General features: G+C 48.2%; 1 protein-coding gene across 5 annotated transcripts in view; it reads right to left on the reverse strand.

The window, feature by feature from the left end:
• The window catches only part of LOC114844912 (dipeptidyl aminopeptidase-like protein 6), a 45,343-nt gene that overhangs the window by 18,830 nt on the left and 4,073 nt on the right, over window positions 1–22,440 (reverse strand). Inside the window, exon 1 of one of the 5 annotated variants that reach the window (XM_029132602.3) lies at window positions 20,376–20,521. The exons of 1 other annotated variant lie outside the window; for it this stretch is intronic. In XM_029132602.3, coding sequence (XP_028988435.1) covers window positions 20,376–20,432 — 57 coding nt within the window. In that variant the 5' untranslated portion in view covers window positions 20,433–20,521. Of the gene's footprint in view, window positions 1–782; window positions 1,282–8,714; window positions 9,625–15,455; window positions 16,378–20,375; window positions 20,522–22,440 lie in introns of those variants that run through there. 3 more of the 5 variants (XM_029132598.3, XM_055503894.1, XM_029132600.3) reach the window with 3 other exon arrangements.

Below are 22,440 nucleotides of genomic sequence, written 5' to 3' on the forward strand. Positions count from 1 at the left end.
TCATGTCAGCTAATGAACCTTCTTCTCACACATTTAATGCCGCCTGGTCACGAGCATCACCAGCCAAACACTAAACAACCAACAACTGTTACACAACTGAATTCACGGTCAAGATGTCCTCTCCACGTTTGAGCCAACGTGTGTGGGGTGGTTCCCCCCCCCCCATGAAGCACCGTTCAACCGAAATTATGATATCAGCGCCAAAAGCTCCGTTATGTAAAGCCAGAAGTGGCTTCGTCTTGTCGACATGACGTTACATCACTTCACAGTGTCCCCCACGGCCTCGTACACGGAACAGGCTCAACTCAATGAGATGACAGAACAATACGGAGCAATTAACACCCACTCTCCGCCTTTGTCTGCCTCACTTTCCCGCGTGCGCACCTACTCTGCGCATGTGGCTCCGCAAACTTTTTAATTGCGTTTCAGCATTGAACATCAGCCGCTATTGTCCCTGAATCTGGATCTCCTCAAAACGAACCGGAACTAAACCCTAGTTTCGATTAGTCGCACTGCTGGTGAAAACTGGACACCACATGTTACGGTATGGAATCTGCACCCGGGCTGCGGCTACAGTGGGAGTTTTTAAATATTTAGGCAGGAAGTTGTCTCTTGGTGCGCACAAACTGGCGCAATCAGATGCAAAACCCAGTGCTACAACGAAACGCAAACTCGCGATCTATTTCGCTGCTTCTTCGCACACTTGTCTCCGAGATAAAAACGAAGGAGTGAGAAACACGCGGAACACCGTGCAGCCTTACGGGAAGCGCCGCGCGTCCTACCTGATCCTGCTGCTGAGCCGCTTTCACCGATCCGTTCGCGTCCTTTGCAGAAGTCATGCCGGTGAATAAATGCGTGAGAGCGGAGGAGAAGCAGAAGTGGAGCGGGCGCGCGCCGGCGTCCGCGGTTGACAGGCGCAGAATAACGGAGCGCGGAGAGACGCAGACGGAGGCAGAGGGGGAGAGAGGGGGGCGTAAAGTGCTGGAGGAGAGTCAGTGATTTGCTAAAATAACGAAGAGACCGTGGGTTGCAGACGGCGATGCGCAGGGAACGCTAGACCGCCGCGATTCTATCACCCACAGCTCAGCGGGCGTCTGGAGAATTAATGATCGCTTCTGAGCAAGTCTTGAATCTCTAGTTGATCACGCGCATTTGTTCAGAAACTGAAAATTGCGGAACGCGAAAACATTTTTGCGGTTGCGGGCTTAGAAACATTTCAGTAGTAAAATATTAGAAATCGGATCCAAGCCACAGAAGAAAGCTGAAGTTGAAGAATATCTCGATATTTGTTTCAAAAATGCGCAAACTTCTCTCGCAATCATCCGCAGTCCCGTCTAAAGTTGCGGATTTCTGCCGTGTTTGCTTTTTACTGCCTTCCTCCACAAAAAGGAGAAGTCAAGGTTTAGCCCCTCCACCTGGACCTACATTTGGTAGCAGGCAGGCTCGGAGCACACAGTCACTGATAATATGGAGACCTGTCAGTTTGGATCAGATCACTGCGGGCACTCATTGCTGCCGAGTCCATTACACAGGAAATGGAAGCAGGAATCAATGCAAGAGCAGCAAAATACTTTCAGGTACTATCAGGTATTCTTCTGGAGTGGGATTACTTATGCTGCTACGGGGCTACGGAGCACCTTCCTGACTGGCAGCGCTGTGCGCGTTGCAGTTCAGGGAGCAGGACAGAACATTTGCATAGTGTGTTGTTTTACCTATGCAACCATATTGAGTCCACTCCGCTGAGCCAGTGCTGCTGTGTTGTCTGCCAGTAAAACAAAGCGCTGCTGCTGGCCCGGCCCTTGAGAAGCAACGCTACCGTCCACCCACATACAGCAGAAATAGTTCCTAACAAAACATTGTTTATGCTGTTACTCTCACACCGTGTGTCACGTCTCCGTGCACGCACAATATCCACGTTTTGTTAGCACTGCTCGCACGCACGCACACACACACATGCACACACACACATGCACACACATGCACAGCACTCATGTTGCAGAGAGGGCTTTTTTCTTTTTCTTTAGAAGTCATGCACAGTCTCAGCAGAGCTCCTGGCCTTTTGAATCAGTCATCTGTTGGAGGGAAAGGAACTGAGCAATCTCGCAGAAGAAAGAGAGAGAGAGAAAGAGAGTCTCCAATGTAAGTGATAAGCACAGACGAGGAGATGTTTTGCATCGGTTTGAAGGAAAGATTCCCTTGTTACAGTATTGACTGCAGCAGCACTTGTGTTATCACCTTTGAGGGTAGTTATTGTTAGCAGAGGCCAGGAGGGTTCAAGCAGCCATTAGTGGGTGTATCAATTAAAAAGGACTTCAAGACCAAATTCTAAATGACAGGAAAAGATATTGAAAGGACCCAAGATCTCAAAAGCGTATCATGATTATAGATGAAACGTTTCGATTTTTCCAGGAAATGAAGCTAATCCAGACTATAGAAGCATGGAGAGGTGCAAGATCAGTCGAGTGCGGATCTGTGTGTAATGTTTTGTGTCCAATTATGATCCAATTATTATCTGGTCATAAATATGTTGTTAGCCTCGCAAATGTACTTGGCACCAAAAAAAAAGACAATGTTTACACATTTCCTTCTTTTCATCACTTGTTAATCATCATTAAATTCAATTAATATTTAAATATATATATAACTTGTGGCAACTTGCATACAGGCAGAGACAGAGGTACTCAAGTATTGTAGCTGCAGATTTTACATGTTGCTAAAAAGGCTGGTACAAACTGTTCCTTTTGGTCCATTTGTTGAGTCAGACATCAGTATTTAACAGTACTGACCTCACTGAGGACATTTACATTGTTTGTGCCAGTGTCTAAAAAAATAAATAAATAAAAATTGTGTTGGATGATTATTTTGCTCACTCGGCAAAGGCAAAGGTGAGGCACACAGGCCAAACTGTGGGAAAAGCTCTACACGCACCACATTGTAAACATCTCTGTGGCAGAACGACTGAGTCGGTCGCCTTTAAAAGGCCACCGAGTAACCAAACACAACATTTGGCACTGCTGTCGCTGCACAGCTCCGTACACGGCCCGAGGGAGCTGCATGACCAGCTCACTGCCAAGACTGATTTCAGCACCGCTGCTGTGGACAGCTCCACTGACACGAGCAGGGAGCCGCCTCACTGTGTGTGTGTGTGTGTGTGTGTGTGTGTGTGTGTGTGTGTGTGTGTGTGTGTGTGTGTGTGTGTGTGTGTGTGTGTGTGTGTGTGTGCTGTGGTGAACAAAGGTATGAAGTGTGCGATGTATGGGTTACATTCACCTCACAATACGAAAGCAATGTTTTTACAGATGCAAAAGCCAACAGTGTAATATTTCAAAATCAAGCTCTAATAAACAGGACAACCCCAAACACTGTGAGGAGTCTGCGGACTGATCATTACAACACATCGTGCATAGCTTTCTGCCAGCAATTACCTTCCAAAGAAACAACCGACAATTAGGCTTTACAGCAGCAGCGACTCAAAAAGCAGCCACGTGGGGTCAAAGCGCGTCTCCGGAGTCTTTGTTTCTGCAGGTCTCTTCGTTAAATCACATTTTATCAGCTAATTTCCCTCCATTTTCACCCGGATTCCGTTTTATCATTCAGCGTTTTATGTTCTGCCCGAGGCAGCAACTCGAGGTGACACCTGCAAAGTAAATCCTGCCAGTCAAAGGCTTTAAACAAGCACTTCGCACCGAGCAGTCAATGTGCAGCGTGGTTAAAGTTACTGCCGGCGTCTCTTTCTTTCAGGCGAGCAACATAAATCCATTAGCCTCGCTGTCAACAAACAGCGGGAACGTCGACAACTGCATGCTAGCTCCCCCCAGTGATCAGCAGCTGACTGACACCATCATGCCGGCCAGAAACAAATGCGCATGTGTTTCTCTTTGTAGTAAAACTACAAGCCTCGAAGTGGGAAAAACCAACCAAAAAATCCAATTAAAAAATGTCTCACTACAAACAAACCACAGACGCAAATTAGCCCTCAAATGTTGATGAGCATGTACAGTTGCACCACATAAAAATAGAAGGAAACTCGTTTGTTGGTGAAAGACTGAGCCCCCGACGCCCTCCGTCTGCGGCGGTGGCCATCAGTCTGCCAGGTGGAGAGAGACGCCGGTAAGAAGCCATCATTACCGGCTGCACTCCTCCCGCACAGCACCAGGTCTCACACAGCCACTTAAAGCCACGGCCATTAGCCGCCGCGTCTCCCGGCGTGCGGATCTCATCAACACATCCCGACGCGATGCTGTGCAGCTCTCGGGCTTTTTATTACTCATGCTCCCCCCATTTAGTCCACACTGCGTCAGAGAGTCAACTGTGTGGTGCTTTGTGCACCGGTGGGGTTTCATACATTATTAATCAGCCGCCCACATTTTTTAATTTGACTGCTCATGTTGATTATTATGTAGAGACGACCAATATATTAAAGTCAGACTTTTAACATCTAAAATTCAGGATGTTTCATTTCATTTGAAGTGTAGAAGAAAAGTACTATAATACATTGTTTCAATGGGCAGAGCCGGTTTGTGCTCGGTGCTTTCTCTGCCGCAACAACACAATCTTTCATGTGAGCTGTTTGTGTGTGCATGAGCGTCGCGCCCCGTTTTCATTTTGCATGGTTAATAGTGTGTTGCCTTGTTTCAGCCACAGATGCCAGAGCCGTGCAGTGTTCTGGACCACGTCGGCTCATCTACATCATCTAGATCTGCTGCAATGTGACAAATAGTATTTCCCAGGGTTATTTCCAGAGAACACCAGATAAAAGGTTTTATTTCAGGGCATATTATTTAAATCTGCAAAAGGACTGGGATAGAAAATGGTGTGATGGTTTGTATCCGTCAGTGAAGGCTGCTGATCCGCTTCCATGCAGCTCCATCATCATCATCCTCCTCTCACCCCCTCACCCTCTGGCCTGACACGACTCCCACACCTGCCTCACGCCCAGCGTCACAGCCACCGTTTGCATTCCTGTTCCCGACTGCTGAGCTGCAGCTGTAACTCACAGCTTGGGAGCCGCTCAAGTGGTAGTTTATCACGGGTCATTACTGCACTGCACTCCATCAGTCATCGATCGGACCCTGAGAAGGCACGTGAAGTGATGAAGGGAAGGGAAGTTTTCAGACTGCAGACAGAGGCAGTTTTTCACTGTCGGTCTGTTACTGAGGGGTAATTAACAAGTCCACAAGTTTTTAATCAGCCCCATTATTGGTCTTTTACCAAGAGAGGATTTTCAGGGGGAAACGATTAATCTACCATTGTCTGGTCTGGAATTGCTTGGACACACACACACACACACACACACACACACACACACACACACACACACACACACACACACACACACACACACACACACACACACACACACACACACACACACACACACACACACACACACACACACACACACACACACACACACACACACACACACACACACACACACACACACACACACACACACACACACACACACACACACACACACACACACACACACACACACACACACACACACACACACTTCCTGCAAACCTCACCCCTGAACCCTCCTCAGTACGGAGTCGATTTTGTGAAAGGTCTCCTGCTCGACTTACTCATTAAACAAGTATTACATTTAAAACTGAAAGTACGATGGTGAAATCAATAATGTAACACTACATAACACACTGTGATTGCACAGCGTGAGCTGAACATGCCTCACTTATGTTGTGCATTAACACTTTGTCAGGTTTTGTTAGTGTTTGTTTACGTTTTATCCAACCTGTAATTACCAGCGTTTCACCACATTTACACTGACATCCTCCTGCAAAGAACCCGATTCCCATCATCAGTTCACAAGAAGCTAAAACAGGAGCAGCCTGAACTACAAAGACTTATGGATTTGAGGGCATTGTGTGTTTACGTCAACGCATCCAAATCTAATCTCAACAGGGTAAATTCTAGATGTCTACAGAACAGTAATGAAGGCTCTTCAGGGTCTGCAGGGTCTTCCAACCATCAAATCTGCTACACATCACAAACCAACACTAACAAACAGGAGCCTTTGAGCACTTTGCCTTAAACGTTACTAATTATAGTATAAATGGAAGAATTACTCCCTAAAGCCACGACAGGCGCTCAGAGTTTCCTTGTTTAATAATCCTTTAACACACTATTTAACACATCATTATTCTGCTTAAACGTTAGCAGGTCCGGTTCACAGAGTCCGGTTCCAGTGCATCTGATGCAAACGAGGTGAAGAAAGGGAATCAGCGCAACTCCGAAAGCAGCAGAAGTTCGGCAGACGCGACTCAGACAATAAAACAGGAGCGCGAGGAAATCATGTCAACAAGGAAACAGTAAAGTCGGCATTAAGAATAGCTGACGGGCAAGTAGCGCACGCAGACGCGGAGACGCGCGGGTTGAGTCAGCACACATTTACAAAGCATTAACCCATCTGCTGATCCAGTCATCGTAAAACAGACGCACAAGCTTCACGGGCTTTACGCGCGCCATTAATGACTTACAAGAGGCTCGTAAAATGAAAAGAAGGGGGTGAAAAAAACGGTAATATTGCATTTTGGCAAGCTGTTATGGAAATTCGTTGGAGATAAAGCACGCGCACGAGGCAATAAAGAACCATTAGCGGCAACGTGTGCGGCAAATTCACATGAGGGAATTACAAATCATCAAATAAGCAAAAGTCACAGGTGTAATGGATGAGAGTCAGGCCGGCGATAATGAATCCCGTCCTGTACAGGATACGGTAACTAATATATCAGCCCTGTTCTGAAGGATGGAGCGGTCCAGATACCAGAGGGGATGATTAAAAGTAAATTAGACGCATCTAAATGAATAGTTCTTTATACGCTGCAGGTCTGAAAAGGTTTTTTTTTTTTTATTATTATTATTATTATCGGGCTACTTGGTGTCTCCACGGACCCCCGCCAAGCAACAAGAATCCAATCTAGTCCACGCTGAATATTCCTCCCTATCTCCCTTTATTGGGATTTCACATCCAACTGAGGCATGTTACACACACACACTAACCTGTGTCTATCGGACCCACATACACACAGAGGGAGCGATAAAGGCAGAATACGCACAAAGCCTCCTCTCTCCAGTGTTATTGCCGCCTTTCAGCCATTCAGCTTTGCTTATCGGCAAATGACACAAACCCGCTGTCTCGCTCACCTCCGGGAGTGTCGAGCCACGCGGAGACTTTGGTTTTTTTCGGGAGCCCGGGGTTCTGAGATGTCTATGGGAGATGTCGGCCCCCAACCCCGCCCGCCCCCCTCCCCGCCTTGGCACTTCAAAGAACTTTGCTTTCTGCTCGCAAAAGCTTTGAAAGACGCAAGGTGTAATTGATTTTTCCTTTTCTGTTTGGTTTTGTTTGCAACAGTGGGAAAAATAAACCCTTTCAGCCAGAATTCCATTCACCCGCTGTGAATGTGCCAGAATGGACGTTAAAGAGGCGACCCAAGGCCGCGTGCACGGGCCGAACGGCGCAGAGGTGCACAAAAACTGCACCAACCTGATCATACGGGTGAACGACTGCCTCTGCGTAGAATCCAGACAGATGCTAACACCAACCTGGCAACCAGTCACAGGCCTCTGGGCCAAATCAGAAATCCATCCATTAGATGACGTCAGCACGATGAGCGTCAGCTGTCTACGTGCGACTCCGGTGGCGCAGGGTGCAACCCCGCACCCCCCGCTGTGTCTACCAGCATTCAGGACACGTTAATTATTATGGGCTGTTGTTGCTGAATTCACCGTGATGGCACAAATGCGTAGGGAGGAAAAAAAAAAATCACTTTCCCGAGTATTTTTGGGCGGTGGGTTTTTCCTGCTTTATTCAAATAACGGCTGTGCAGCGGCGATAAGACATGAGAGAGGAGTGGTGAAACGCTTGGCTACAAAGGGTCCTGGCCGGACTCGCACCGGGGGGAACTATAATTGGATTCTCGGCGCCTCAAAGCCCGAGGCCACCAGGAAGCCGCCAAATATCAGCGCGCTTGAAAGCCCTCTTCAAATTAAGCCTCATTAGTCAACTCCCTTTCCACAAGCAACAATGTGGAGCGCGATGCTGTAGAACCCAGCAGAACCCAGTGCTCAGTCGGTCCTGGACCCGGCTTTACGCCTAATGTACAGGTTGTGTATTAAATATGTATCTTAGCAAGAAAAGCTGATAATGCACGAGAAAACTGGGGGAAGCACTCTGCACATTACTGTCGTCCACCGGCTTTACTTAACCACAATTAAAGCCTCTGAGGAAAATGCATTAAGGTTGTTCTCCGTCGGATCCCGTGTGTCCGGTTTTTACCCTTTACACCTCACAGCAGCACTGAAAAACATCTTCAGTCACCTTGTGTAAACTAATAATTATATTTTTTTTACAAATAAGCTGCTCCTCGGCGTTCCCCCACAGACGGAGGACTCTAAATATACCGGCTGTCAGGTTTTTAGACATAATGACTGTGATTTCTGCGCAAACACCAACAGCAACAACTTTCAAAATGGACTGTCGTCAAAAGTGCTTATTATATCATCAGCCGGCTTGAAAGCTAAATAAATAAATTAACAGCGCTGACGCTTAGTCAAGCAAAGAAGCAGCTTGAAGACGTCCTTAAGTGCTCCATACAGCAGCGGATTGATTAAAAGCATAATTATAAAACAAGCGCTGGTAAAATGCGTCACAGGGCAGATGTTGAAGGAAAAGCATTCGTCACACTCACCTTCCACAGTCTCTCCACGCGGGACAGCTTGCGTGTTTTCATTGTGACGGAGCGGCTGCTTGTGATGGAGGCGGCGGCGCAGAGCGCTGTGGACCCAGACGGAGACCCGGAACGATGACCTGGTCATAAGCGGGAGGCACCTCCGCTCTCGGCGAGGATAATCCCGCAGTCAGCATCTCCGCAGTTCCACACATTACTCCGAGGGCCCCCACGTGGGCAACGACTTGGACCCGCGCCAACGGAAACGCCGCCCGGTTCCGGGGGTTGGGATGGGATGGGACGGGACGGGACGCGGCGTCCGGGCCGAGCCGGACTGTGAAGCGCAAGCTCCGGGATGAGGCCGCTCCAAACCACTTACCTGGGCCATTAGCTGCTTCTGGCCATTCAGCACAGATCAGCATTACACGCCGCACGCAGCCGAGGCCACTTTGCAGCGGCTGTTTATCCGTCTTCACCCACAGCACCAACTTTCAGCCACGGTGGCCCAGAGAAAAAGCTTCTCCTGCAGCTGCAGGCTAGAATTCCTTTAAAAAGGTCAAAAGGACGGATATATGGTGCATTTATGCCCTCAAGACTTCTCGAAATGTTCATGTGTCTGATCTAAAATATTCTGTTTCCTATAATAAACATAATAAATGACTCCGTCCTCCTTTGGGGCCTTTTTCAGCTAAATCGCTTCCATTCTGCAGCCGTTGGCGTCACTGTTCACGATCAGATGATCTCTCATCGGAACCATCCAGTCAACGGAGCGCCACGTCTTCCTCCACGTGTAGCGATGCGCTCCCATGATGCAACAGGCCGCCCGCGGGGCCCGGCGTCAATCACGTCTGTCCCGTCTCCGGCGGGGCGCGACGTGACGGGCTGTCACGCTGCAGACAGCGCTCCTTGTTCTCGCCGCCTCCGCTACACCCCACCATCATCATCATCATCATCATCATCATCATCATCATCATCATCTCCTCCATCCGAGCGCCACGCTGAGCGCCGCCACAGAAGTCGCAGCGGCTCCGAGGGAAAAGCAATCTTCCTCCCCGCTCCCAAAGCTGCAGGGCTCATTCAGACACATGCAGGAGAGGAAAAGATCAACCGGAGATCATGAAGCGGGGAAAGTTGTGGGCAATGAGAGCTCAAAGTGAAGCACCTGTCAGCACCCGGTGAGAAAGAAAGACGGACGTATCACACGGTCCGAACCAGAGCCGAGAGGCCGCGAACAAGCTGTAAACAAACCCACCTTCATGGCCTGAGGGCTAAAATGCCTCCCTCCTGTTGCTCCTCGTCAGCCTGGAACGCAAATAGGAGGTCTGGCGAGGACGCATCACGAAAAAACCTACCTCCTGCGTTATTCATCAGGAGCAAACCAGAGCCCAGAGGCGCTTTTCCACCTCCGGGTTCTTTGCGGTGTCACTTTGTGACGGAGCGGTCGGAGCGCTTGGACAGAGGTGCCGCCATGTCAAGCAGGCGTAACTGGCTGCAGTTAGAATGGCTGCGTCTCAGGCCGAAGCCTCCATCGTGTTGTGGGTCGCGTGTCGAGCTGTGTGCAAACGCATTTAAACAAGAACAGGTCAAACTGAATTATTTCGTCACTACAATATTTACATTTTAGGTTTGAACAGTTGTGCTTCGGCTTCTGCCGCCTCACGCTGCAACACGACCCCTGCGACTCTGCAGCACTGCCTTTCTTTTCAGTGACGTGTGTGTGTGTGTGTGTGTGTGTGTGTGTGTGTGTGTGTGTGTGTGTGTCGCTGCTGTATCATGACGGGGGTCGATAAAAGAATCTGCCCATGTGACACGACAGATTACTGCTGCCTGGGCTGAGCCAGAAAAACGCTCCGCGAGGACTCGGGTGGTTGTGGCGGTGGTGGTGGGGGGGGGGGGTGCGCTGCTCTGCTACTCTAATGCTAGCTGACAGAACCGTCGTAAGAAAGATTTCCCTCACTTCCTCTAAACTTCTGTCTCCATTATTGATAATTGAATCCAGGCTGCTTTCCGTTTGGTTCTGTGGGTGAACACGAAACGCCGACGCCCTCCAATGAGGACGAATGGTTTCGCCTCCAGTCTCCGCCTCCGCTTCTCACCGACCGCAGCCGAGATGATACGCGGATCCCCCCCTCTTGAATTAAATATTTGCAATTAACCAATGCCACTGACGCCTCTCCATCTCTCCCTCTAACGAGGTCTCAGCGTCTGCAGGTCAGAGGCTGCGTGGCCTTTTTCAGTCCTAACCACATTCTCCTCCTCTCTCCAGCTGCTCGGTTCTGGTTGCAGAAGCTGCACAGGGATCCACAGCAACTTGGATTCGGGTTTGTCGCTTCGTACGAGCGTTTGCTGGTGTTCACAGCCATCCCATGCATTAATGTGATGAACCGCAACCCAGACGCCGCTTCCCCTAATGGGCTGCAGGTACAGTGTGGAGGGCATTCACTGGAACACAACAGTCTCTAGTGGCAGGAAAGAGATTGTGCATGAATCAGTTGTGCGTGTTTAGCATTAAAAGCGCTGGGATATTTCATCGTAACCGTGTGATGCATGTATGTAATAGAGGAGCAGCCCTTCAACTCTCTGCTGCTAGAAAACAGATGAGCCAAATAAGAAACAACAACAAAAGGCTTGAAGGAAAAAATGAGCCCCATGGGTTAGATCTGAGGAGTGAGCTCCTCTTAGTGAGGGGCAGGAAGGCGATGGGACCGCTGTCAAGAAGCCGAAGATCAAAAATGAAAGCTGTCCAAGGGGGAACGGATTTGAATCTTCAGTTCTGACCACACAGACGTCGTGTCGGGTTAAAAGTTGAATAGCTGTGAAAATTAAAAAGGAAATAAGGTTGGATGAATAAATCTAAAGCCGAAATGGCCCGTGGAGGCTTAAGGCAGCATGAATCATTAGGCTGGATGTTCAACACAGGCTTTTGTGTATTTAAACACTGACTAATACGCACTGTATTATCACTGTATTTAGTACTACACTGCATCATCCAGAGGCGGAGGGGTGGTCTCAGCAAGCAAAGCGCCGCTGACAGGTCTGTGGAAGCGGCGGCGAGGGCGGGTGCCGCGTGATGGATGATGGATCGGTCGACAGTGCACTGAGGTGCTACGTGGGAGATGAAGGGATGAATGGATTGTTGATCTGCCCTCCAGAAACACGGGAGCGACAGAGAGAGAGGAACACGACGGGTCCAAGTCTGTCTGCAGCGAAAAAGGAGACGATCGCAACAGAAGAATTCAGCGGGAGCAAGAAGACGGAAATTAAAAGAAGCGCCGAGGGCTCGTTAGAGAGGACGCAGCACGTGAACGGAGAACGCTCAGCGGGCAGTGGAGGAGCTGCGTCATCGCCAGATGGATGTCGGCGCCGCCGGCGGGCGGGCGGCGGTGCATGAGCTGGTTCTGCCAGAGCTCGCCGCCTCAACCTTTCCACCTCTGCAACCATGGTAACACCGAGCTAGAGGTCCTGCTGAGGAGGGGTGGGGGGTGGGGGGGGGGGCTGCACTGGGTTGACAGCACGTGGTCCATTGACAGCTAGAGAACAGGCGCGGGACAGGAATAAAACGATCCAGTCGCTCTTTTCTCCTCATTAGGACACCATCAAAATGTAAAACAAGCTCAATAATAAAACATCCTCGGTTTCAAGGAGAGCGACGCATCAGGCAGCGAGCGGCAGCCTTCAGTCGTCACCCGAGTCTCGGGTAAAGCCCGGACGTGGGTGTAATGAGGACATCCTTTCCCATCATCCCGCTCTCCCTCTTTTATCTGACTGAGCTCCGTCTGGCTTTAGATCCGAGCTCCAAACCTCAAAAGGACCAGAGTTAAACTAAGACTTGGGAACCAGGCCAAACTGTCTTACTCAGATCTGGAATCTCTCTAAGTGAGAGACACGCTTGAGTGTGCGCGAGGACATGCAGTGTGTGTGTGTGTGTCTCTCATTCTGGGCACTAGTCTCCAACACAAATTAGATTTTGAAGTTAAGTCATGCAGTCAGGGTAGTTTGTGATTCATTCTTTTTGAACTCATCCTCCTATGCATCACAGGGAAGCAAACAGAATTATGTGGAAAAGAAATTAATCTTTGATCAAATAGGACTTATCCTATAGTGGTATATGTAGATTACAATATATTATCAGACGTGTTGGCTGGAAGGTGAAACTGTCCTGTCAACATCCACACAATGAATAAATTCGGACAAAAACGCAATTCTACTGCACAAACACTATTTGTTGACTGTATTGTCTTCACCAGGTAATGATGAGCAGATGATGAACACAAGCCACACACAGAGCCCAGCTAAAGTACTGTACCGACACGCTTCCTCCTCCACAGTTTACTATGCAATCGAAATCTGGGGCCCAGCGGGGGAAAATATGACGACGGCATTGAGCAGAACGTGAGATTAAGGTAACCCAGCGGGAAATGGGCTTATGGTGAGTGACTGGTGCTTATATTTAAACCAGCGCTCAGCTGCCTTTTAAAAGCTATCACAGCGTGTAAGCAAACAGGAGCTCCGGCTCCTATGGGTGAAACTGCTGCTAAATGTGCTTATTAATATGCAAAGTCTGGGTAGGAAAGTTTGTATAATCTCTATAGATGAAAATATAGAATCACAGCATTGATAAAGTAAAATATCTATTATATTACAGCAGACATTAAAGTGTGGTAGTTGGTAAAAGCTTTGGGACGTAGCCTTTGGGAGAAAGCGTGGATCATTAAATGAACTCTTTCTGAAAAGCAGCAGCTCATAAATCCAACTGCTCTCCTCTAGCGAAGTCTGGTTTCACTGAAAAAACAAGGAGAGAAAGTGTTTTAGGGGCATTTTTAAAATGTATATCCTTACAGTCTGCCAGCACAAGACAAAGCACCTTCCATACGGTTTCATTTGTCTTTTGTTGTTGTTGTTTCTTTTTAGGCGCCGTCTATTATAAATATTAAATCATGCAGGCGAGAGTGAATTACAGAATCAAATCAAACCTGAATTCTTAAAGAATGCAGAGCTCTTAATCTATTTATATGGAGAGCCTTTGGCCCATATGGAGTCATGTCATCCATCATTATGAGAGAAGATGGGAGATAAAACATAAACACACAGGAAACTCCATAAAGCACAGCTCATCACAGACCGGGTCATAAAAGCTTCCCACAGGTCCCGTCTGAAAACAGAGTGTCACCGTATTTCACCTTTACATACTACAACAAATAATTAAGGACACTAATGGGTTTCTATTAGCAGTAAAGGGCAGTGAGGAGGGGAAAGAACTACTGCTGATATCTCCCTCCGAGACTCCAACATTACCACAAAATCCTGACGCTTACTCACAGAACACAACAACAGTTAATCAGTTCCCACACACACACACACACACACACACACACACACACACACACACACACACACACACACACACACACACACACACACACACACACACACACACACACACACACACACACACACACACACACACACACACACACACACACACACACACACACACACACAATGTCTGCGTTTTGTGAGATTAGGAGTCCGGAACGCCACAGTAAAAACAAATTAAACTGTTGTTTACAAAGAAATCCAATTCCTTCCATTTTTTTATTATCAGCTTTGAGCAAAACGCCACCTCTAGAGTAAGGGAGGCACTGCTGGGGAGCAGCTGAGTAGCCACGCAGGTGAACAAGTGGAGAAATAAAAAAATTAATTTCCACATTTCCAAGTCAAATTTTGCCCTTTTCACCCACCTGTAAAAAAATGCAAACAATAGCTGGTTGGAACTTTCTGTGGAGCGAGGAGGGGCTGGACGAAGTGCTACTTGAAATGGCCTGAGGTAAAAGGCAATTTCATGCTCCAGCACAACTCACAGGGGCCTCAGGACCAAAGGTGACCTTGAGGTTAACATTACATCCTAATAAATACATTGGAAGTCTAGTGGGGCGAGAACGGCTCCTGGTCAAGCTATTAAAAAACCATGCTGGTGTTCAGCTGACAAGGACAAGCAGGATTTTGTGTTTTGCATTGCAACGCAGTACAGGTGGCGGCCTGTTGCCAGGCTCAGCACTTCATTATTGCTGTGGCATCGGTAACAGAGGGAACATGCACGTAAACACAGGCTGCCAGCGACACACGCGTGTCTTTTCTTACTTTTTAATGATGGCAGTAAAACTAGTCAAGAGGGAACTCACGCACACTTCCATAATTTGAATTCTATTTCATCAATGCTTCTGTAACTGGGGTTACATCCCATTTAAGGGGCCTAAAAAGGCAGAGGTTGGGTAAGTGACAGGGTGCTGACCTGAGCCAGTGTCATACAACACTCCCCTGTGAACCTCAGAGCGGCGACCACCGTGTTCTGCCACCGTCTCCGACCAAAACACGCGGTTAATGCGATTTTTCGTTTCAGCACCACGGACAGCGCCGAGGAACAAACAGCCCCTCGCTGCGTGACAGACAGCAACAACTACAGCCGACACCTGTTAGAGTCTGACAGTGAGGAGGTTTCATACTTGACAGCAAGACAGACAATCAAACCTGCATTCACATCAAAGGCCCCTTTCTACAGCTCATTATGCCAAAATTATAAATATATGTTTAACTTTCTTTGACAGCTTGAAGTGAACCACTAATGTTCTATAGGCCTGTGTGTGTGTGTGTGTGTGTAACAGGGCTGCGTGTTTGTATCTTTGATTGGGAATAATCTAAACTACATCTGGAGATTTGTCACTAGGGGCGATCGTGTTGGCAAATGAAGCGTAGGCGTCTTACATCCTCGTCCTCCTTCAGGCAGTTCTTACGGTACTGGACGTGGGCTCTGCCGTCGACGAGTTGCTGAGGGCTCTTCACGGCGTTGTCGTCGTCGGCAAGCTGGCCGCCGAGGAGGTGGCTGGCCTCAGGTGGATGCGGGAAGGAATTGGTCGTATTGATCTTCCCGGTAAATCTCTGATACAGCGAAGCCATAATACGCGTCCAGTCCAGATAAAGCAACTTACAGCATGTCAGTGCTACACAGAGATCTCGCCCGATTCTGGTTTTAGGGCAGATCTATTGGCTTTTCTGTGCGTTTCGAGGAGAACCGAAATGAGGAAGCCGGTTTCCAGCCCCGGGATGGAGCCAAAAGATAAAAGTGGAGATACTCAGCTCGTAAATAAGCACAGACGATGTCGCTCAGCCTGAAGTGTTACACCGATATAAAGCGGAGTCCTTCCCAGCGATGTCTTTTTCGCTGGGTCCGGGCGCTCGGCAGACTGGTGGGCTGAAGGTGTCAATAGTTACTCCTCTGTATTCACAACACGTTGTCTCCCCCTCTTCAGTTTCCTGATGTCTCCTCGCAGCGCGATAGCGGGCGGATGCGCCAAGTTTCCGATCAGATACTCGATCCCCTCCTCACTCCGGCTGATTGTCCGCAAAACAAAAGGGGGACGAGATAATGTTTGGACACTTTGAGGCTCGGGCTCCGGCGAACTGTCCTCACGTATGAAGAGTGTGAAGGACGCGCAGACGCTGGCGCTACTCTCGGCAGACGCGCTCTGCATGAGAAGTGGCCGGCGCTGAGGGCGAGCGGCTCTCTCTCTCGCTCTCTCCCTCTCGCTCTCTCTCTGGTGCTTTACGCACGGGCGTGCACCGGCGCTGCGGGAGGTCCACCCTACACACCTTCGTTTAAGTCGTTTATAATTTCACCGACGGGGTCATAACGTTTTCTCCCAAACGGCGGCGCGCAGTCCGAGGACGGAGCTCGAGTGCCCCTTAGCGGCGCTGTGCGTAAAGGCAGGCTGGCGTCACGCCTCTGACGAGCCCTGCTCCAGGTGCGAATCAACAAATAGTACTTCATATTCATATTTGCTCCTAAATCACAATCAGTTGTTGCGAAGCCTCTGAATCTTCAATAAAATGGATTCTCGTTTTCCTGAAATATTTTAAACACTCCCATGAAGCAAAGACATTTGTCTATGAACCAACTTATATAAACCTCACTAATCCCCAAGATTCATACATACTTGTATTAACTGTAATTTATGCAGTTTCCTTCATTTATCAGTTCCTCTCCTGCTCCAACGCGACACTGCAGCTGATTTCATGCCCCGAACGCTCAGAGGCCGCAGCAAAGCGGCTCTTCGGGAAATCCAAAGCACTGGCTTATGTGGTGCGGCGAGGGGTGAGTGGTGGTGGGGGGGGTTGGTCTCCAGTTGAAGACGCTCACATCTTCAGCGTCCTCGTCATGGATGCCACGGGGGCGAACACCCCTCAGCCTCTCGCTGTCACAGCTCAGACTATCAGTCCGCCGAGGCCGAGCTGCGTTTCTGGGAAATAGGTCATCTTCACAGGGGTACGACTTCAAAGCAGCACTAAGGTCCTCAAATACACCCCCCCCCCTCCCCGCGTATTATGCCAAAAACCACAGTCACGTTTAGTGAAACTAAGATAATTTGATAATTGTCTGCACCGAGTAAAGCTGTAAAGCTCAGCTTCAAACACAGCTATGAAAATATTACATATTTGACGGTGAACAAAGCTGTTCAATTAATTTTGTTTTTACAAATGGCGAGTCACCTCATGCTCCGAAACAACCACTGGAGGCTCATCGATTCATGGTCTGAATTATGAATAAGCTCCATAATAGGATATGCATCTGGAATACAGAATATTTATTTCACTGGGTTGGACATCCATTCGATACATCATCAATGTGGCTTTATAATTAGGTTATTCGCTCTCCCTCCCTCCTCTTTCATTTTAAATAATTTGATGGCGATTCTGAATTAATTGACTCAGTACATAAAGAAAAAATCAGCCTCGTTTGATGTTTGATGCCGTTTGAGGAGCGAGTCATTCTGCGGACCGAACATCTGGGCTTCCAGCAGCCTCGTCCTCCACAGTGGCTCCATGGTCCCTGTCATCATTTGTTTCTCCAGTTCATAAATGCCTTTTCTGGTTGTGCACACCCGGGGGAAATGGTCCACTCGACATCTATCCCAGCGTTTCTGATAGATGTCTTCTAATCTCCTCCACCTTGTTGAGGCGCTATTGTGCAGTGCCTGGTCGCTTTAATGTTCCCCTCTGGACTGTGCCAGGGATCCTGGGCTCAGCTTGACTCCCCTATCACCTCCTCGCAGATACAGCCGCTGAATGGAGCGACACATTTTCCTGCTTTCAAACACATCGCCGAAGTCGAGCTCTGCATTATAGGAGGTAACATTTTGGGGAGGCATGTAGTAATAGCTAGAATGATAATGATAGCCGGAACATGCGTAACAGCTCTGCGGGAAGCTGCTGGTGTTGCAGACAGTAAGCTAAAAAACATCCTTCCAGAGATACATGCAACATTGTAGCTACAGCACACTTCAAGCAAAAACAAATGCATTTCAAATCCATGATGCACTACTTTGCATTTCATTCTGCCACGAGTAGCGTAAACCCCCAAGTGAAAGCGGGGTTTGGGGCTTGAAGCAAGCCAGAACTGAAAAACCCAGTTGGCAGGGATGTAGATCAAATGCACCACAGGAAGACAGCAAGAAAGGTACAGTAGAAGTATTACAATATATACACTGGAAAAAACTACAGAAGAGTGCGAGGGACAGCTAAAACTAAGCTGAGTCACTGGAAATATGAGCAATCAGAGTCATCTCAATAAAGTGTTTCCCTGGTTTTCCTTGCATTGCTGCATCTTCAGTGGGTGGGAATAAGACAAGTGAGGAAAAACCATATACGCGATTAAGGTAATGGGATCCATCCATGGATGGAGAATGGAACGGACGAGATAATTCCAGAGAGAAAACCAGAAAAGAAATGACTGGATGTGACTAAAACAGCACAGACGTTGCCTTAATGCAGAAAAGCAAAATAAGGCCAAAACACATTTAAATGCCACTTATATTACGATTTGACAGCCTTTGCTAAAGATGCTGGACGGATCCACAGCATCGCGGTCGAGGCTCACATAAACATATTTGCATTAACTGCCCCCAAAGGCCAACGTGTTTCCATCAGCATGCAACACACCACAACTATTAAATGGGTAGAAGACAAACAGATCAATCAGCTGATGTCCACTGGGAACGCCATAATATCTCATTTCCTTGGCTAAACAAGGAAACGACTGCACCTCTGCATGAGCGTAAAACTGAGCGGCTTCAGATGCTGACGGGCACAATCACAGTTTTACACCATTTTCGTTTTGGTTTCAGCCGGACTCCGACGATTTCCCCAACCGCAGCAACACGTTGCTTCATCATCCTGCAGCCTGTGTGGGTAAAACTAGTTTTATCTTCAACACAGTCCGTTACGGAGCGGTTTTCCTCACCTAATGTCATGTATCATGTGATCTGTCGTCTATATGAGAGTAATATATGGTGAATTCAAGGATCCGGCGCTGCAGCTCATGGCACTTTAATACGATTGTGAGCCAGTGAAAAAAAGCAGAAAAGCCACCAGAAATCATGACAGCATTTGAATTTAGTTCAGGTCACATTTAATTTAACATTTAGATAACAATCTCCACCAAACAGTGCAAACACAGAGTCCTGCTCAAGTTTTTTGCATTTGTCCTGCGTAAAATGCAACTTCGGTAAGTGCTTCCCGGGATGGAAACTAGCTGTAGCCTGTTGGAGCTGACACATATATCTTATACAAAAGAAGAACTGCCGAATCTTCCAGTACATTACGGCTGAAGAGAAGCTATGCAGTGAGCCCAAATTGAAATGGCAGCAGATAAGTCAGTGAGGAAATGGAGTTTAATGCCGGCTGATGTGCTGGAATAGACTGTGGCTACGTTCGAGGGGAGCAGCCGACCGCGGTTGTGGATTGTGGCAGCGGCAGACGAGGCGGGAGAGAGGGGAGGAGAAGGGAGGAAGACGGGGGGGAGATCCAGAGTGGGGGGGGGGGGACCGAACAGGACTACTGTCACATGTGTTCGCTTGGGGTGGACAGACAGACGCTGCAACGCGAGGACTCAGGAGGCAGAGATGAATGAATTAAAGGGAGAGAATGGAAGCAACGCTGCCTCGTCTTCTGGGGCTGTGAAACCAGCATCCTGTTGGGTCATTAATATTCCTTACGGCTATGCATATATCTATGTATTCAGCTCCAGTGTAGCTCACATAAACCCTCTCAATGTGAAATTAATATCTGCCTTCGCGTCCATGAAGAGCTGCCTTTGAGCCCTTTCTTATTTAGTAAAATATTTTCCACCGAAAAACTCAAGTTCTCCTGAACTTCTGCACAAACCTTCTTTGCATGTAAACGAAGCGCTGAGCAATTAGCCGACCTCCATGCCAGACGATGGATTTCATGATAAAAGAGTAAACAAAACAATTAAATTCAGAGTACGTCAACACAGAATGCAGAGCAGCCGTTTAAAAAAAAAATTATCCCTGCATGTCTCCCAAGCAACAACGCAGACACACTTCATTCCAACTTTTCAACCCCCTCCGGCCGCTCGGTGCCAATGCAGAGCGCAAGCAGCAACAATGAGACACTGAACGTTCCCCGCCGTCCATTCATGTGAAGGGAGCGTTTGCCCGTCAGGCTCCTGCGAAGGGGGCATCGGAACCCGGCGCTCCCTTCGTGCCTGTTCAGCCCGCAGCGTTTCCTGCCAGGAGCAGGAGACGTTGCCGTAAACACAGACGGACCCCCCCCACCAATCCCACCTCCCCACGGCGTGCCAAGCATGCTAAACAGGGGGCCTCTTACCCTTCTGGGAGGAGGGCTGGTGTCGATCTTCAGCTGGGTGGCTATGAGGACAGACATGCTGAAGGAGGTGTCCACTCGCCGTCCCCCGTCTCGCAGCGCTCGCGCTCCTGCACGGCGAAGTTGTCGCCGCTGGAGATGTCTGAGAAGTTGTACCCCCCTCCTCACCGCCACCACCACCACCAACTCTCGCTCCTCCTGTTCTCATTCCTCCACTGTACCCTCCCCTACAGCTACTCGAGAGGATGACCCAGGGAGGAGGGAGGGATGGGGGGGGTGGGGGGAGTCAACCCCTCTCCCAATCAATCACACAGACACTAGCATCACCTCCACAGGGGTGAGACTTTAGCTGGGGGGGGTTCAAACACCACTTCTCTCCCCCATCCTCTCCTCACTTTCTCTCTCTCACACACACACACACTTTTTTTCCCTTCAAGACTTTTCTCAGCAAGCGTAGAGTTTAATAGTGAGGGTAAATTACCCCCACACACAAAGCCTGTATATAAACAATGGACACGAATTGTTCTTCAGCACATCAGCGCCGATACTGCCGACCAGGCATTTTCCCCCTTTGAGGAGGCGCGCGTGTGCCCCCCACCCATGGGAGTGTGCACATATTACCAAGAAATGGATCAATTCAGTCGCCTTTGCAGTTGCCTTGTGATTAAGTGCGCGTAATTTTTATCCTGCCTGACCTCTGCATCGTAAAATGCACGCACGCGCACGCGCACACACACATCTTATACAGGGTTGAGAGCGAGTAACCAGTTTATTTAACCAAGTGGGATTTCATGAAACTAGTTGGAACATGTCACGTTGCAAAACAGTTTCCCGTGATTTACACTTCACGGTTTTCAACGTGGGAGCTACTTGAACATTCAAGAGCGGAATGAGCACACTTTTAATATGACCTTGGCAAATTATTCATTAGAAAGCTGAATTAAATAAAAGTTAAGATGCCCGTGTTTCACAGACTGTTTTACGCCCCGTGGCAGGAGTTAGTTTGAGGTTTCACGGCCCTTCGTAAATACTTATATTTAAAGTCAGCGAAATTTCTTTTCAACTGTGACTCATGGGACTTTTAAAGCCGGAGTCCTGGAGTTTTATACGTTTGATTTCCACGCGGCCACCGAACAGACGACAGCGGCGGCTGATAAAGAGCATGGGCAGCGGGCGGCGCTTTGTTGAGGGCACGGGGGCCGTACAGTCAGAGAAACTACAGCAAGACGATAAAAACTGATTTAAAAAAAAAAAAAAAAAAAAACGCCAGAGACGAAGAGTTCAGGGGCACAAGTGAAGTTTTTTTCGCGGTAATTAGGCCAACATGTAAAGCCATGATTTAAATTAAAGCTATAGACGGAGGAAAGTTTGCACGCACGCACACACCACCAGCGATAAGGTTTCATTTGGGAGAATAATTGCTCTGGTGACTGTTCTAGGGAATATAAAGTCTTTTGAGGCAATGCAGGACATGCTGGTTGAAATTACGGCCGCCGCTGTTAACAAGCTGATTTTGTGCCGTGACATTTCCCCGGGGTCCTTTAAACGAACCCCTGATTGGTTATCTCCCACATTCGTTTCTGTCACATTCACAGCCATGACATACACTCCTATGATTATGAACATTGTTGGCTCACACTAAGTCACTGTAATTGCAATTAGTGTAAAAGGTCAGTGCCATTATTGCTGTCGAGTGCAGGGGTGATGGTGTTTTATCATTCTGACGCCAGATTAACAATGCAGAGCTCAGAATTTTTCTTTTTTTCCCCCCTTGAACTTATTTACTTTTGCTCCGCAGCACTACTTACACTCAATTACCGATTTCCTCCATCTGTCACCTCTTGCTGATTTGGCAGAATGCGAGCTGCCATTAAAGCATTTTAGGAGCGGATGTCAAAACAAAATCATTAATAAAGTCCATGATGAATGGCACGGTCGAACGCAGGGAGACTTATTGGTTTATATCAGAACCCTAAAATCCCAGTGACAGCGTAAATCCCACGCCGTGTTTAGGACCAGTCATAAAGCATTACCCAGCGAGAAAGCTGAATTTATTGTTCAATACTCT

This window comes from Betta splendens, chromosome 17, assembly GCF_900634795.4.
Source record: "Betta splendens chromosome 17, fBetSpl5.4, whole genome shotgun sequence".
NCBI classification, from domain to species: Eukaryota; Metazoa; Chordata; class Actinopteri; order Anabantiformes; family Osphronemidae; genus Betta; species Betta splendens.